Source organism: Erpetoichthys calabaricus, chromosome 1, assembly GCF_900747795.2.
Source record: "Erpetoichthys calabaricus chromosome 1, fErpCal1.3, whole genome shotgun sequence".
NCBI lineage: Eukaryota > Metazoa > Chordata > Cladistia > Polypteriformes > Polypteridae > Erpetoichthys > Erpetoichthys calabaricus.
The window spans coordinates 215,749,862-215,763,632 of record NC_041394.2 but is presented as its reverse complement, the minus strand read 5'-3'; the positions used below and the strand labels follow the sequence as shown (position 1 = coordinate 215,763,632).

The 13,771-nt window shown below is 36.9% G+C and overlaps 1 protein-coding gene across 2 annotated transcripts in view; it reads right to left on the bottom strand.

The window, feature by feature from the left end:
- LOC114659261 (tyrosine-protein phosphatase non-receptor type 12-like) overlaps window positions 1-13,771 on the bottom strand; it is a 174,022-nt gene that overhangs the window by 71,273 nt on the left and 88,978 nt on the right. For both annotated transcript variants that reach the window (XM_028811663.2, XM_028811655.2), the window contains exons 2-4: window positions 13,566-13,674; window positions 5,050-5,126; window positions 3,342-3,437 (exon numbers count right to left, since the gene is read on the bottom strand). In XM_028811663.2, coding sequence (XP_028667496.1) covers window positions 3,342-3,437; window positions 5,050-5,126; window positions 13,566-13,674 — 282 coding nt within the window. The remainder of the gene's footprint in view (window positions 1-3,341; window positions 3,438-5,049; window positions 5,127-13,565; window positions 13,675-13,771) is intronic.

Genomic DNA, 13,771 nt, shown 5'->3' with positions numbered 1-13,771 from the left:
TTTTGGAGTAGAACTAATATTAGTCTGGACAGGTAACCTGGTAAGATTTCATTCAAAATTGCACAAGATAGAAATGCAATTTTATGTGCAAGAATCTAGGGAACAATAAATTAAGTTGATTAAACTAAATTAACTTAATTGCTTTGGTTATAGAGAATGAAAAAAGGAAGTAAGGGGGGAATGTTTCTGGTGATGTTCAAAACAACTCCCATAAAAATCCTATAATTTAGCCTAAATGGTACTGAATAATTTAGATGCTCTTGACTACTTTTATAAAATATACATATTGTGAGCCAATGTCTTCAGTGGCATTATTTAAGTGAAACAACTTTGTTTTTCAGTCTCAATGATCATATTAATGAAGGCATACCCAGCACTTCCCTTATGAGCTGTTGCACCTACAGACTTGAACAGAAAATCATCCCCTTTACCACAGACCACTTTTTTTTCTTTTCCAGGAGTTATCCTCTAAATACCTAACTAATGGAGATACTAAGCTTGAAAAACAGAAAGATGATACAGGTGCAAAACCATGCCACTAGAGGCACAAATGCCATGGGGTTACTGGTCATTTACTAGTAAAATATAAAACTCTTGCTGGGGTTATAGGAAGTCTGAAGCTCTCCAGTTGTCCAAAAACTACCATGACCCTCACTAGGAGAAGTAGTTTGAAAAATTAGATGAGAAGAAATTTCAAATGATGTTTTCATTGCTTATCTAATAGTTTATTTTGATATCGGTATTAAATGGAACACTTGACAAAAAAAAGTCCTGGGTCTCGGGTGGATTGACGATGTTAAATTGGCCCTAGTATATGTTTGGTGTGTTGATGCCCTGCAAAGGACTGTACAGGGTATGTTCCTACATTGCGTCCTATGCAAGCTGGGATAGGCTCCAGCACCCCCCGAGATCTTGGTCTGGATTATGCATGTTAGAAAATTACATGACATATACAGGCAGTCCCCGGGTTACATACGAGATAGGGACTGTAGGTTTGTACTTAAGTTGAATTTGTATGTAAATCGGAACAGGTACATTATTTTAATAAATGCTATTTTTGACCGACTGTAACCAAGTGCTCTGCCAATGAATGATGGAGTTTCACCTCTCTCTGACCTTTTTATTATTTCTACTTTATTTTCAATGGTGATGGTTTTTCTCTTCTTTACTGTATCACCAGCACTTGCATCAGATTTGTGTTTCAGAGACATTCTTGAAGGGTGAAGACAAAAGGTTAAGATGGGCTCTTCTGCACAGCACTATCATGTACTGACAAGAGACAACTTCCTGCTATGTGCATATCAGTACAAGCAGGCTTGCTATTGAGAATGACTGGGGGCGGCGAGGGGTGGTTCATCACCAGCCCACCTCACAGTCACCTCCACTACTGTATGCTGCCTGCAGCGTCCGCCCACCGAGAACAAACACGGTGCGACCAAAGGCGGGTAGTAAATCGCCCAACCCCAATTCAACAGGCAGCCATCCAAGGACACTACAATGCTACCCCCGCCGCTCCGTTCAGCCACAACCGGGTCACCACGTGCAGCATCACCAGCCATGTGTGCTGGGCGGGCAGTGAAAAGCCCCCCTCTGCTCCATCCAGCCTGCGTCCAGTCAGGAGCAGTAGCTGTGGTGGGATAGTGGGCATGCAGTGAACCATCGTCCTGCACACGAGCGATAGCTGTGGCCCCGGTGACTATAGACCATGGGTCACCGCTTGCCGCCGGGAGCCACCCGAGGGACACTACACTGCGTGAGCAGCGAAATCGCCCCCCTCCAGCCAACGCTTGCAGCATCCCCAGGCCAAAGATGACAGAGCGGCAGTTACTGAGGCGCATGCGTCGCAGCTGCATCCTCATTCGTAAGTCGTAGGTTGGATGTCCGTAACCTGGGGACTACCTGTAAATATAAGCAGGAAGTTAACTTTACTTTAGATTGTATAAACTATTTATCTAAGCAACTTGATGTAATAAAAATTAGCTGATATTAACATCTGCGGTGGGTTGGCACCCTGCCCAGGATTGTTTCCTGCCTTGTGCCCTGTGTTGGCTGGGATTGGCTCCAGCTGACCCCCGTGACCCTGTGTTCGGATTCAGCGGGTTGGAAAATGGATGGATGGATGGATGATATTAACATATGAAAATTTACAAACATATTTTAACTCAAAACAAAACAAGCAAAACACAATATGCAAATGTTACATGCAAAATGAAATGGAAAATGTGATTTTATGTCAGTATGTTAGCATCTTAAAGGTAACAACTTTGTCTATAGACTTGAATGAAAACTGTGCATAATGAGTGAGTCCACCCCTTTATAAATATAACCTAGGATTATGCATGATTCAGCCTGAATGGTGAGTCAATGTAAATAGGAGAGATGGACACTAAGAAGCCCTGTCTTGTGCTATGTTTGCCTGGGAGCAGTGCTGGCACGGCTGAGTGAGTTAGTGAGTGACTTTTAGGAGCTCAAGAGAGGTGGACATCTGCTATCAAAACTGTCTGAGTAGCAGAGTTTTAAAAAGCATTTTTATGGATAAGAAACACATCTGTGTACACAATTAAATCAACGATACATACATGTTAAAAATATATATCTATCTAAAAACTATATGCAAACATGCAACCACCACAATTTTTAATTCAATCATAATTTGAATTTTTCACCATACACACCCAATCCTATACCAGTCCGAATGAAACTTCTTATATGCCAGTTTATCCTGACATACTAAAAACTTTAACCAGATCATTCACAATAAAACATCATTTGTTACAGTATCCTTTGCACAGCCTAGGCTTTTACAAGTACATACTCTGACATTTCTGTGGAATGAAGTGTGTCATTATGCTAAAATGTTTAGAAAGTCATAAATACCTCTCAAAAGACCACTTTCATAATGTTCAGTACTTATACCCATTTTAATCCTAACAAAGAGTTAACAGATTTCCCTCTTTTTTTTGTGGGACTGCTGAACTCTAAATTATATTTATTGATTATACATATGCATTGCTTGTCCAGAGGATCTCTCAAATTCCTGCCAAAATTTAAAGGGAAAATTAACTATTAATTATTAACACAGCTTGCACACATTAGGTGGGGCATCAATATCATTGAAAACATTTCTGGCAAACTGTCTAATGGGACGGACACACACACACACACACACAGGCTAAAAGAGGGGCTCTGCAAGACCAATAAGGCATTGCTGTAGGTCAGGTGAAAGGAAGGTATAATGTTAAGAGATCACAAAGTTGAAATCATGTAAATTATTATAGATAGTTATTAATAAACAAGAATTTAACTACAAGTTAAAAAAAAATGTTTCTTCTTTTACTTACTGCTACTTTATACTCCCAGATCATTCTCCAGAAATCTATCACTGTGTTGGCCAACGGTCCTTGGGTGGCAATATAAGCTTGGCTTCTGTGTGTTCCCTGAAAAATACAAACAACATGACTAAAGTGCTGCTTATCCAACTACAAATGCAATACATCAGCCAAAATGAAAACATTCCATGTGTTTTTTTCAGGAAGGAGAGTTTACTAAACATCCCTATAAATTAGAATATGGATTTGCACTTGGATTCAGATAGCAAAATGCATTGTATTAAATGAAGACAAGATTTTTACAGCATGGCACATGTACACTTAAGTCAAATGTATCCCTCTTTACTAAACTGTGTTCCAAAGAAATACATGGTGAAATGTAGCAGGTAACAAATTAGCTCAGTCAGAATTTCTGTATAAACTTGTTCCCCTGCTAGTAAACATAAAAATTAAAAGTCAATACCCCCAACACCATCAAGAAAATAAGAGCCTCGGATGTAGTGTTACATTTCCTGTGAAGACATGCATACCAAGATGTAATATCACAATCAGTACACATTTCAAAAATGAAAGGGTAATGCATTTCCTGTAAAACGCTGGCAAACGTCTGAAAGTACAAAAAATATTCTTTTTTGCACAGTTTGATACAATCAGTTTAGAAAATTGTGGGGAAAGACTATTTGCCCAAAAATCACTTATAATCTGTAAGATATGTGCCATTTGACTTTAGATATGTGCCATATGACTTTAATTTCTGGATATGTTTTGAAGGCCATAGATTAAGATGCTTAATTGATAAATTAAGACAATTAGAAACCTTGAGAATATGTGACAAAGGAGTTCTCAAGTTTCAAGACCTTTTGCTGTGACTCTAATAAAGTCATATGACTGTTAATAACAGTAACTTTTACTTTCAAAACAAGGTTTCTTTGTAAAGTCTGATATAATTTTACTAACCTAATTTGTTACAAAATAAATAAAAAGTCAAACTTTAATACTGAAATCCCAAAGTATTTATAAAATCATCTGAGGTCTTAACTCGACATCACATGGTCCACTTATTAAATAAAAATCTTCTGTCCTCAAGTCTGTGTGACAGGAAACTATAATTATAAATATAATTTAATAAACTGCACTTTTACTTGTGGTTATTTACATATTAACTGACAGATCGACACATGACAATGGCAATAAGGCAAGCAGCAAGTTATATGGTTGTGAATGTGAATAAATTCTGCGGGGGTGATTTAGTAGGATATGGGCCCATATTCTACAAACTGGTAAAGAGACCATGTTAGGCAAGAACTAATAGGAGGCTGCACCACCTTTGTCGTAAGCCTAATAACTTATAATGGAGAAATTATTTAACCAACTATTTCATAACCACAGCATAAATCCTCCATGAAAATAGCAGTCTCTCTCTCTCTATGGTGCTAGCCTTATTGTTTGTTCCCACTAACCAGCAATGATGCCACATCATACTGACTAAAGTATCAATCCAACTGGTCTTGTTGCAAGATAGACAACCTAGATAGCAAACAATGACTAATTAAACTCATCCTTTATTAAGCCTAGTTAACCCAGTCCACAGCTGCAGGGTGATTAGTAGAATTAGTCTCAAAGTTGATGATAATATATAAATATAGTGGCATTTATGAAAGAATGAAACAGCAGAACATGTTGACCATTGTTTGCTTTAGCTAAAATCATACATCTTTACCTTGATAAAATTTGCATTGATGTAATCCGTGTCTTGATCAGAGGTTTTCAGTGTTACTTTTACTCTGCTATGGTCAACTGCAACAGAAAAAAGAAAATTATTGATACCCATCTTTTAACATAAATTGTTGTCTTTGATACTTTATTTTAATTGGTTAAGTCCATATACAGGGTGTGGGCAAAGTAATTGAAAAACCCCTAACAATATAATTATGTCAAGGACATAAGTAGGGCCACTTTAAGTTCAGACCTGTCTGTACTGGGATGTAAGAGTACATCTTGATTACATCTTGCCTGAAAAAGGGCCCTAGTTGCCTCGAAAGCTTGCATGTTGTAATCTTTTTAATTAGCCAATAAAAGGTTTCATTTTGCTTGACTTCTCACTACAACCATGTAAAGAAGCATTATCCAAATGTAAACCCTAGATGTAGGAAAGAGGGTGAAAGATGACACATAAAACAATATTAACTTTAAGATTGCTCAGTGGCCCACATATTACACCATGTATCTTTATGTGTTGTGCTGGATGTAGGAGATTTCTCTTAATAAATTATTGTTGACCCTGATTGCCATTTCAATTCTGTAGTCATTTCCGAGGCTGTTCTTTAATGGCATTTAGCAACTATCCTGTGTAGTGTTTTGTCTATTCTCATTGATGTCACTGGTGTCATTATTTTTTAGACAACTGAGTAGGACAAATTTTATGAAACTGATGCCCTTGCAATTCATGCACTGGGGGTTGGTGGCAGAATTGGCACTCCAGCCACTGTAACAAGCCTCACACTGTTCTATTCTATTCCATTCCATTCAAAGTAGTGTGGTGCTGAGGTGTCACCCTTGTACGGCTGCACTTGGGTCCTAATTTGGGATCCTGAGGAGGTTCATCATGTGGCGGGTTCGGCAACAGAATGCATCAGTGCATGCTCCTTAATTCTCTATCTTTCTCTCTCTGCAGTGTAAACATTTTGAGAGATGGATGTCTAGGACGGAGCTCCACTGGTTGCGGTGTTATCTAGCATTTTTTTTACTAAATATCCAATATATCCCATATTTAGTCAACCCAGGAGAACTGGACTACAAGTATATTAAAAAGCATGAGCAAGAAACCAAGGGGTCAGAAAGAGAAGGAAGAGAAAGGATAAGTAGTTAAAGTCTCATCAAAGTCTAAGCTGGCCTCAAGTTCAAGATACGGCCTGCCAGATACGGAGTTGGAAGAGACAGGCAAAGGAATGGATCGACCAGGACCTCACGCTGCAGCATCTGCTCTGGTCAACAACAACTGTAGAAGCATAACAATGAGTGAGGCAGGAAACAAGAAATCACTGATCTCAGATAGGATACTGGAACCAAGCAAGGGCCTCTTTATCCTCGCTGTAAACTACTGCCAAAGCCCCTTGAGAGGCAGCAGAGGAGCGGAACAAGCTATCCGAGCTGAGGGCGATGATTACCGTACTTGAGGGGAAAACCCAATGATATACACAAGAGAACAAACAGAATTGATATTAGAATAGACAGCAGAGTCAACAGAATAGACAAGCTGCTTCAGGAAATAAAAGATCAGGAAGTATGTTTAAACAATAAACCTGATGTAAATCTTAATAAAATTCTAGCAAGTATCGATGAAGAATATGAGCAAAATTGAGAACAAAATAAGAAAACTCTGTGAGCACCTAGAAGATGCAAAACAAACATTTAGAACTCATCTTTATATATAATACGCTACCATGGCTGTTCATTTGTCTGTCCAGGATTTTAAATCACCTGTAGCTTGCAAACCCTTTTTACCGATTGACCTGAAATTTGGTACGCATATACTATGTGATGTCTACTATCCGCTTTCGGGGTGATGATTGACCTCCAATGTGATTCCTCTTTTTTATTTTTATTTTATTTTATTGTAGAATCAACTCTCGGTAGAGGCCAGCAGGGTGTCAGTGCGGCACATGCGTATGGGCGCCGTTCTCATACCTACCACCTTCGCCGTCACTTCCCCTACCTCTTCATATCTTAACTCATTCTTGAGGCAGACTGAAGACTTAAGTGCCAGCTTAAGTGAAAAATTAAAGAAAACGAACTACGCAATTGCAACACAAGCACTGACTTAATCGGTTGTAATGCAAAAAGATTCAGATGAAAAGAAGAGAAGAAGCGGGCCGTTCGGATGGAGAAAAGAAGCAAGATGCAGCAAGCGCATCAACCTCTGAGCAAACGAATGCTAAATGTGCAGAGAAAGAATATGAAAACTGTGAATGCTCAAGTCAAGTGTATTTACTGAACTTTATCGTGCAGTGCGGCGTTACAGGTATTGTATATTGCTTTAGAATGGAAATGGAAAGTACTCTGTGATAAATTTGATGCATTAGAAGACAGATATAGAAGGAACAACATCATAACCTAAGGTCTCCCAGAAAGTCTGTGAAAGTCTACACCCAGTGAAATTCATAGCTGAATTACTTTCTAAAATAATCGGTAGTACTAGGGTGTTGTACCGTGTTAGCCATTATGAATGTAGAGAAAAGCCAAGCAAAATGACACCTTTTATTGGCTAACTAGAAAGATTACAATATGCAAGCTTTCGAGGCAACTCAGGCCCCTTCTTCAGGCAAGATTGCCTGAAGAAGGGGCCTGAGTTGCCTCGAAAGCTTGCATATTGTAATCTTTCTAGTTAGCCAATAAAAGGTGTCATTTTGCTTGGCTTTTCTCTAAAATAATCGGAGAACACTTTAAATTGGATTGTGAGATCACTGAAGCTTATCACACACATGGTTTGAATGCCTCAAAACTGAGAACATAGATTGTCCAATTCGACAAATTATGTGTCAAAGAAAATTTGATGTCAATTCTCAGACAGAAAGAGGAAATTATATTTGAAAATAACCACATTAACATTTTCCCAGACTTTTCCACTTCAACAGCTGTTAAACAAGCTACATTCTACTGCATCAAACACCACTTACACAAAGCTGAAATCAGATTCAGTTTGGTTGGAATCAAGAGACTAAGTTTTTTCTGATTGTCAATTCTACAGATTACGTAATGTTCATGCCCTGTATTTCAATTATGATTAGCATTTTATTCCCTTTGAATTCATATCTTGTTTACATTAAGTGTAAGTGTCTGTTTAAAATGCTCACATTATAACACTAATGCAATTTTTTGTGTAAATCCCGCAGGCCACTTTGAAATGGTTTACTCATACTTGCACTGTCTGATCTCAGTACTACTTTGACTGGTGATTTTAATGTTTTTGTGTAATTTTACTTTAGTGTTAAGTAAATAAGACCTGTTTTCCTTAACTGTTGTTTCCATTAATCACATTAGTAATCTATAATTAACATTCTAATATTGTCTAATTATCATTATCGTCAAAGTCCCAAAAAATATCGAGATATAATTTTTTGCCAATCTCTCACAACCCTATTTAGAGGTCTCTGCAGGAATACCTTGGGAAAATTTGAAGGCTTTTTTTTTTTTTACTGGTTATTTCATCTCTCTCCCACAAAAATAAATTGGAAACCAAAAAGGTGTCTGAGTTCATTAGCACAATCACAAGAATAGATCAAGAATATGCCAGATATCCAAATGAGGCACTTTGTAGGCAAGGACGGGTTCTGCAATCAGAATTGAACCTCTTGGCGACAAAATAAAAGGAACACCTCATCTTTAAATTGCAGCATTATTACTATGAACATGGAGAGAAGGCTAATAAGATTTAGCTTAACAAATCCACAAGCAGGAAGTTTACAACACAATAACAAAAATTACCAGCACAGATGGAGAAAAAGTTATTGACCATAAAAATATAACCCACACATTTATGGAGTACCATAATTCCTTATATTCTAGTTTATTAAGGAAGATAAGACGCAATGTAACAAGTTTTTTGATGCATTACAAATACCACAGCCAGATACTCATAATGCAGAGCACCTGGACAAACCTCTGACACTCTTTGAACTACTGGATGTTATAAACTTACTCCAAAGTGAGAAAGCAGCAGACCATGATGGCTACCCAATGAAACTTTATAAAAAAAAAAATTAAAATAAGTTAGCTCCATCATTAATAGCAACATTTACAAAAGCCAGAGACAACAAAACTTTATCTAAAAATGTTTGCAAAGCATTAATTACTGTCTTTCCAAAGAAAAATAAGGAATTATTACATGTGTATCATGAGGACCAATTTCACTTCTGAATAATTAATTATGTTAAGATATGCTCCAAAGTTCTACCTGGAAGGATTAAGAAAGTGCTTCCTTCCTATCTCAAGACCAAACCGGATTTATTAAAGGTAGACATTTAACTTCTAATCTTCTAAGTTTGTCTGATGTAATATGCTCACCCATTAAATCTAACACATTTGACATGGTTGAATGGAGCTACCTATTCATCACATTGCACAAATTTGGATTTGGCCCAAACATATGTGCATGGATAAAATTAATCCAGTCCAGAAGCCCCTGTCAGTATCAACATTATTTCAAACTCCTTCAAAGTAGAACGTGGTACTCGACAAGAATGCCCCCCACCACCATTGCTATTTGCAATTGCCATCAAGCCTTTGGCTTTTTACTTTCAAGATGCATCAGAGATAAAGGGGATAGCAAGAGAAGGACTTGAACAGAAAATATCACTATATTCAGATGACATGGTACTGTATATATTAGACCCACAAACCTCTGTACCAGCAGTTCTTAATGCAGAGAATTTGAAAAGATACTCTGACTTAAAATTAACTGTACTGTACTAATTAACTGTACTGGTACTGTATATATTAGACCCACAAACCTCTGTACCAGCAGTTCTTAATGCAGAGAATTTGAAAAGATACTCTGACTTAAAATTAACTGTACTGTACTAATTAACTGTACTGGTACTGTATATATTAGACCCACAAACCTCTGTACCAGCAGTTCTTAATGCACAGAATTTGAAAAGATACTCTGACATTAAAATTAACTTGAAGAAAAGTCTCCAGTGAACTCTCTTGCACACAATATTAGACTGGACACCTTTCAATTTATTTTAGCATTATCAGTTTAAATACCTAGGGGTAAACATCACAAGTAAATATAAATCTCTTTTTCAACAAAATGGTATGAAAGCAAATATGTGAAATTATTCTAGATAATTTAACTTATTTATTTGACTGCAAAAAAGCTCAAGTAATCGCAATGCAAAAAATGCAACATTATACTACAGTATGCTGCTTACAGCTCTCCAAAGTGAAAAGAAAAAGATTAGTCATGATAAATTATACTCAAGATGGTTTACGGCATGTCTCTTAATCATTCCAAAAGTAACCTCAATCTGCAGGTAGTTTAAATCAGACAAGGCATACATACATTGATCGTTGCCAGCAAAAGCAAAGATGGGTCAATTTAGTATTATAACTCATAAGGTCTGTTTTGTTAAAAACTGTCATATTATTGTACTATTGGATTGTTAGAAGTAATGGATAAGAATCAATACTTTGTGGATAACAGCAGATGCATGTAAGCAGGTGAGAGCAGAAATTACAAACCACTACTGTAAAGACTTCTAGCACACTGTATTTGCATTACTATCATTATCTTAGGTCTTTTCCAATTACCTGTGACATATATTTTAATAGGCTATAACCTGCAAATATGCTTTGGCACTGAAAATAAATTCAATTAAATGCATCTACTGGCACTGAAAACAAATTCAATTAAATGCATCTACTATATATGTCTTTAACACATTACTGGCTAAAATGTCCTAAAATACTTAAAACAGAGACAATTTAAAATTAGGAATAAATTGATAATCCAATAAATATATCCTACTTTGAATTGCAAACTCAAAATGGAAAAATTAGCTGCGCAAAGTGTGTTTTGGATTTTTTCTTTTGTAGTTATTAAATGTAACCTACTTTATAACCTGAGGACATGTGGTATTATGAATGACATGAACATGCCTGAACAAAATGACATACTTTCATTACAAATGCAATTGTTAATGTGGAGCACAAACCTCGAAGGCCGTCTACTGGAAGATATGTGAATATTAAAAAAATATATATATTCTTTAACATTCAAATGTGGTTTGAGAAACAACAGTAGCTTGTCTAGATTGTAAGAATAAATTACATTGTCCAAGGTCAGTTTCTCTTCAAGATAGCACGTTACAAATAATTTAAATTTCCTTAAAAAAAAATTAAAGGCATATTCATATATCTCGGCAACAACAAGCATCATCATATTGGTCATATTCCTCTCAGCATTAAACACGGTGCTGATCACCTACAGTACTTATATGACCAAAGAGGCAGAAAACTGATTATGTGTGCTTATGGAAAAAATCTCCTCAGTCATTTTTAAGTTTATAAATATCATTAATCCATTCCAACTCTGTAAGTATCCTTCTACAGCCTGCCTGTCTTAATTGCTCACAATAGAGAACTACTAATAAATAAATAAATAAATTCATGAGGATAATAAATATAGTCAATGACACAAACTAGTTTATCATACTAACCTTGGAATACCAAATACAATTAACCGAAACATTTTGTTGTGCTGATAAGCACTGTGCCCTTGTCAGTTGAGTTCTCAAAGCATGACACTAGAATGTGTGCATGCATGTTTAGGGTGGCTGGTGAGGGAGGATTGTGGGGCTTTTCGGTGAAGATTTTGGTAATTACTTAACACTAGAATTACCAGAGTCTACGAAAAAACTCATAGATTTGGCCCACCTTAAAACCGTTCTCAGCTCTCTTTTGTCTTCTAAATGTGCCGATTAATAGGAGCAGCAAGCAGCCGGCTATTCCATCCCCCACCGCCACAGAACGTTCACTAAGTTTTCCCAGCTCATGCCTTGTTTGATCATCAAGAAGTGACTGAACTGCTGGAGTTTTAGAGTGGAAATAATAGATCGCTATTTGGAACACACGCAGTTCATGTGTGTTCCGTTTCTACAGTAATCTGTGTAAACACATTTTTAAAACAGAAACATTTTTCATATTTTAGTAGTAAATGACAAAATGTAGGCATAAACTATATAATGTATGAAGCCTGAAGTCCAAAGATCAAGTAAACACTTTCACAAAATGTTCAAGGATGCTACAACAGCTTCCGTGGCGTAGCAGTAAGATTTGCTGACTTATAATCAAGAGTCACCGGTTCGATCCTCACTCACTCCTATATTTGCCGTTTTCAGTAGTTTGCTCCTCTTTTTGTTACTATTATACAGTACACACATACATTTGGTTTGCGTCTGTAACACACGGTGTGCATTTATAGGACTTGTAAAAGTTACCGTTTTTTTTACTTTTATTCTCTCTAAATCCCCCCCCCCCCCACCCCCCCACCCCAACCCAGGGATCTGACGCTGTTATTTTTTATTTGAAACGGAATAACTGGAGATGTGAGTGGTGTTTTGAGACAATGGAACTGGACATTCTCTCATCTGGTGGGATAAAAGCTGACACACAAACGCTGGCAAATCTGCCTTCTTCGTATCCAACCGTCACTTGATTTTTTTTATTCAGTTTTATTGAGTGTTCCTGCTCATGCTGAATTAGTGTGCACCTTATGGTGTTTGATGTCAAAAAAACAAAAAAACACAGACGTATGTATATATGATATTTCGAATTATTCGTTTTATGACCTGTATAGTACATTTTGGAAAACTTTGTGGCACGGATGCAACATTATTCATGTTATTCATATTCATTCGCATAACATCTTGCAGTTTGTAATCAGTGACTGCGTGTTTTTTTCCCCGATCTTGCCAGTCCCCACATGTTGCTGTATGCTGTTTCTTTTGTACTCCAGGACATGCAGAGGATAGAATAGTACAGAGCAGTAAGTTCAGCGCTATATACAATCATCAGATTCAAATGTTAACTGTTCACACACACGCAAGCATAGTCTTTCCTACATTTACAACGTGTGTACCTGTTACAATGTACATGCTTCTCACTATGCTGTGGTTCCTATTACACACCTGAAAGAAAGAGACAATATATGTGAAAACATCATCGCACTAATGCAATATTATTTGAAAACGAACAGCATCAGATTGGGTGTGGATTTATGTTGGCACTATTACTGAAAGAAAAAAAAGATCAACATGTGCGTTGATCCTGCAGTACTGAATAAGCTCATGCGCTCTAACAGCCTAGGATATCTAGGATACAGCACAAGTACAGACGCAAACCAAGTGTGATCAAGAGTCACCGGTTCGATCCCCACTCACTCCTATATTTGCCGTTTTCAGTAGTAAGCTGGTCTTTTTGGGGGGGTTGTTAGAGCGCGTGAGCTTATTCAGGACTGGAATAAACAATGGGTTGAGAGAAACCATCATTATCAGGAAAATAATACAAGGTAGAAGAAAATCATGGAATAAAGGCAACCATGAAAACTATTAAGAAAAAAAAAAACAAATCAGGAAGATTATGAATAATCCAAAAGTTATAAAATCAACACAAAGTAACAACCAGTCCCTAAGTTCAATAATAGTTTTAATGTTAAGGAATGAGGATACTTACATGGCAAAATATCTTTATATCTGTTCTTCTTAACATTTTCCTCTTTCTCACCCACATTTGTGGGATATATTTTTTCTGTTCTGTATTTTGTAGATAATCGCCGTAACCTCTATGAAACATACAAAAAAAAAGAAAAGAAAATGAAACACATTTTAAGAAATGAACATGATCATCTAGTAGGCAAAACAAAATCCTAGAAAGAAGAA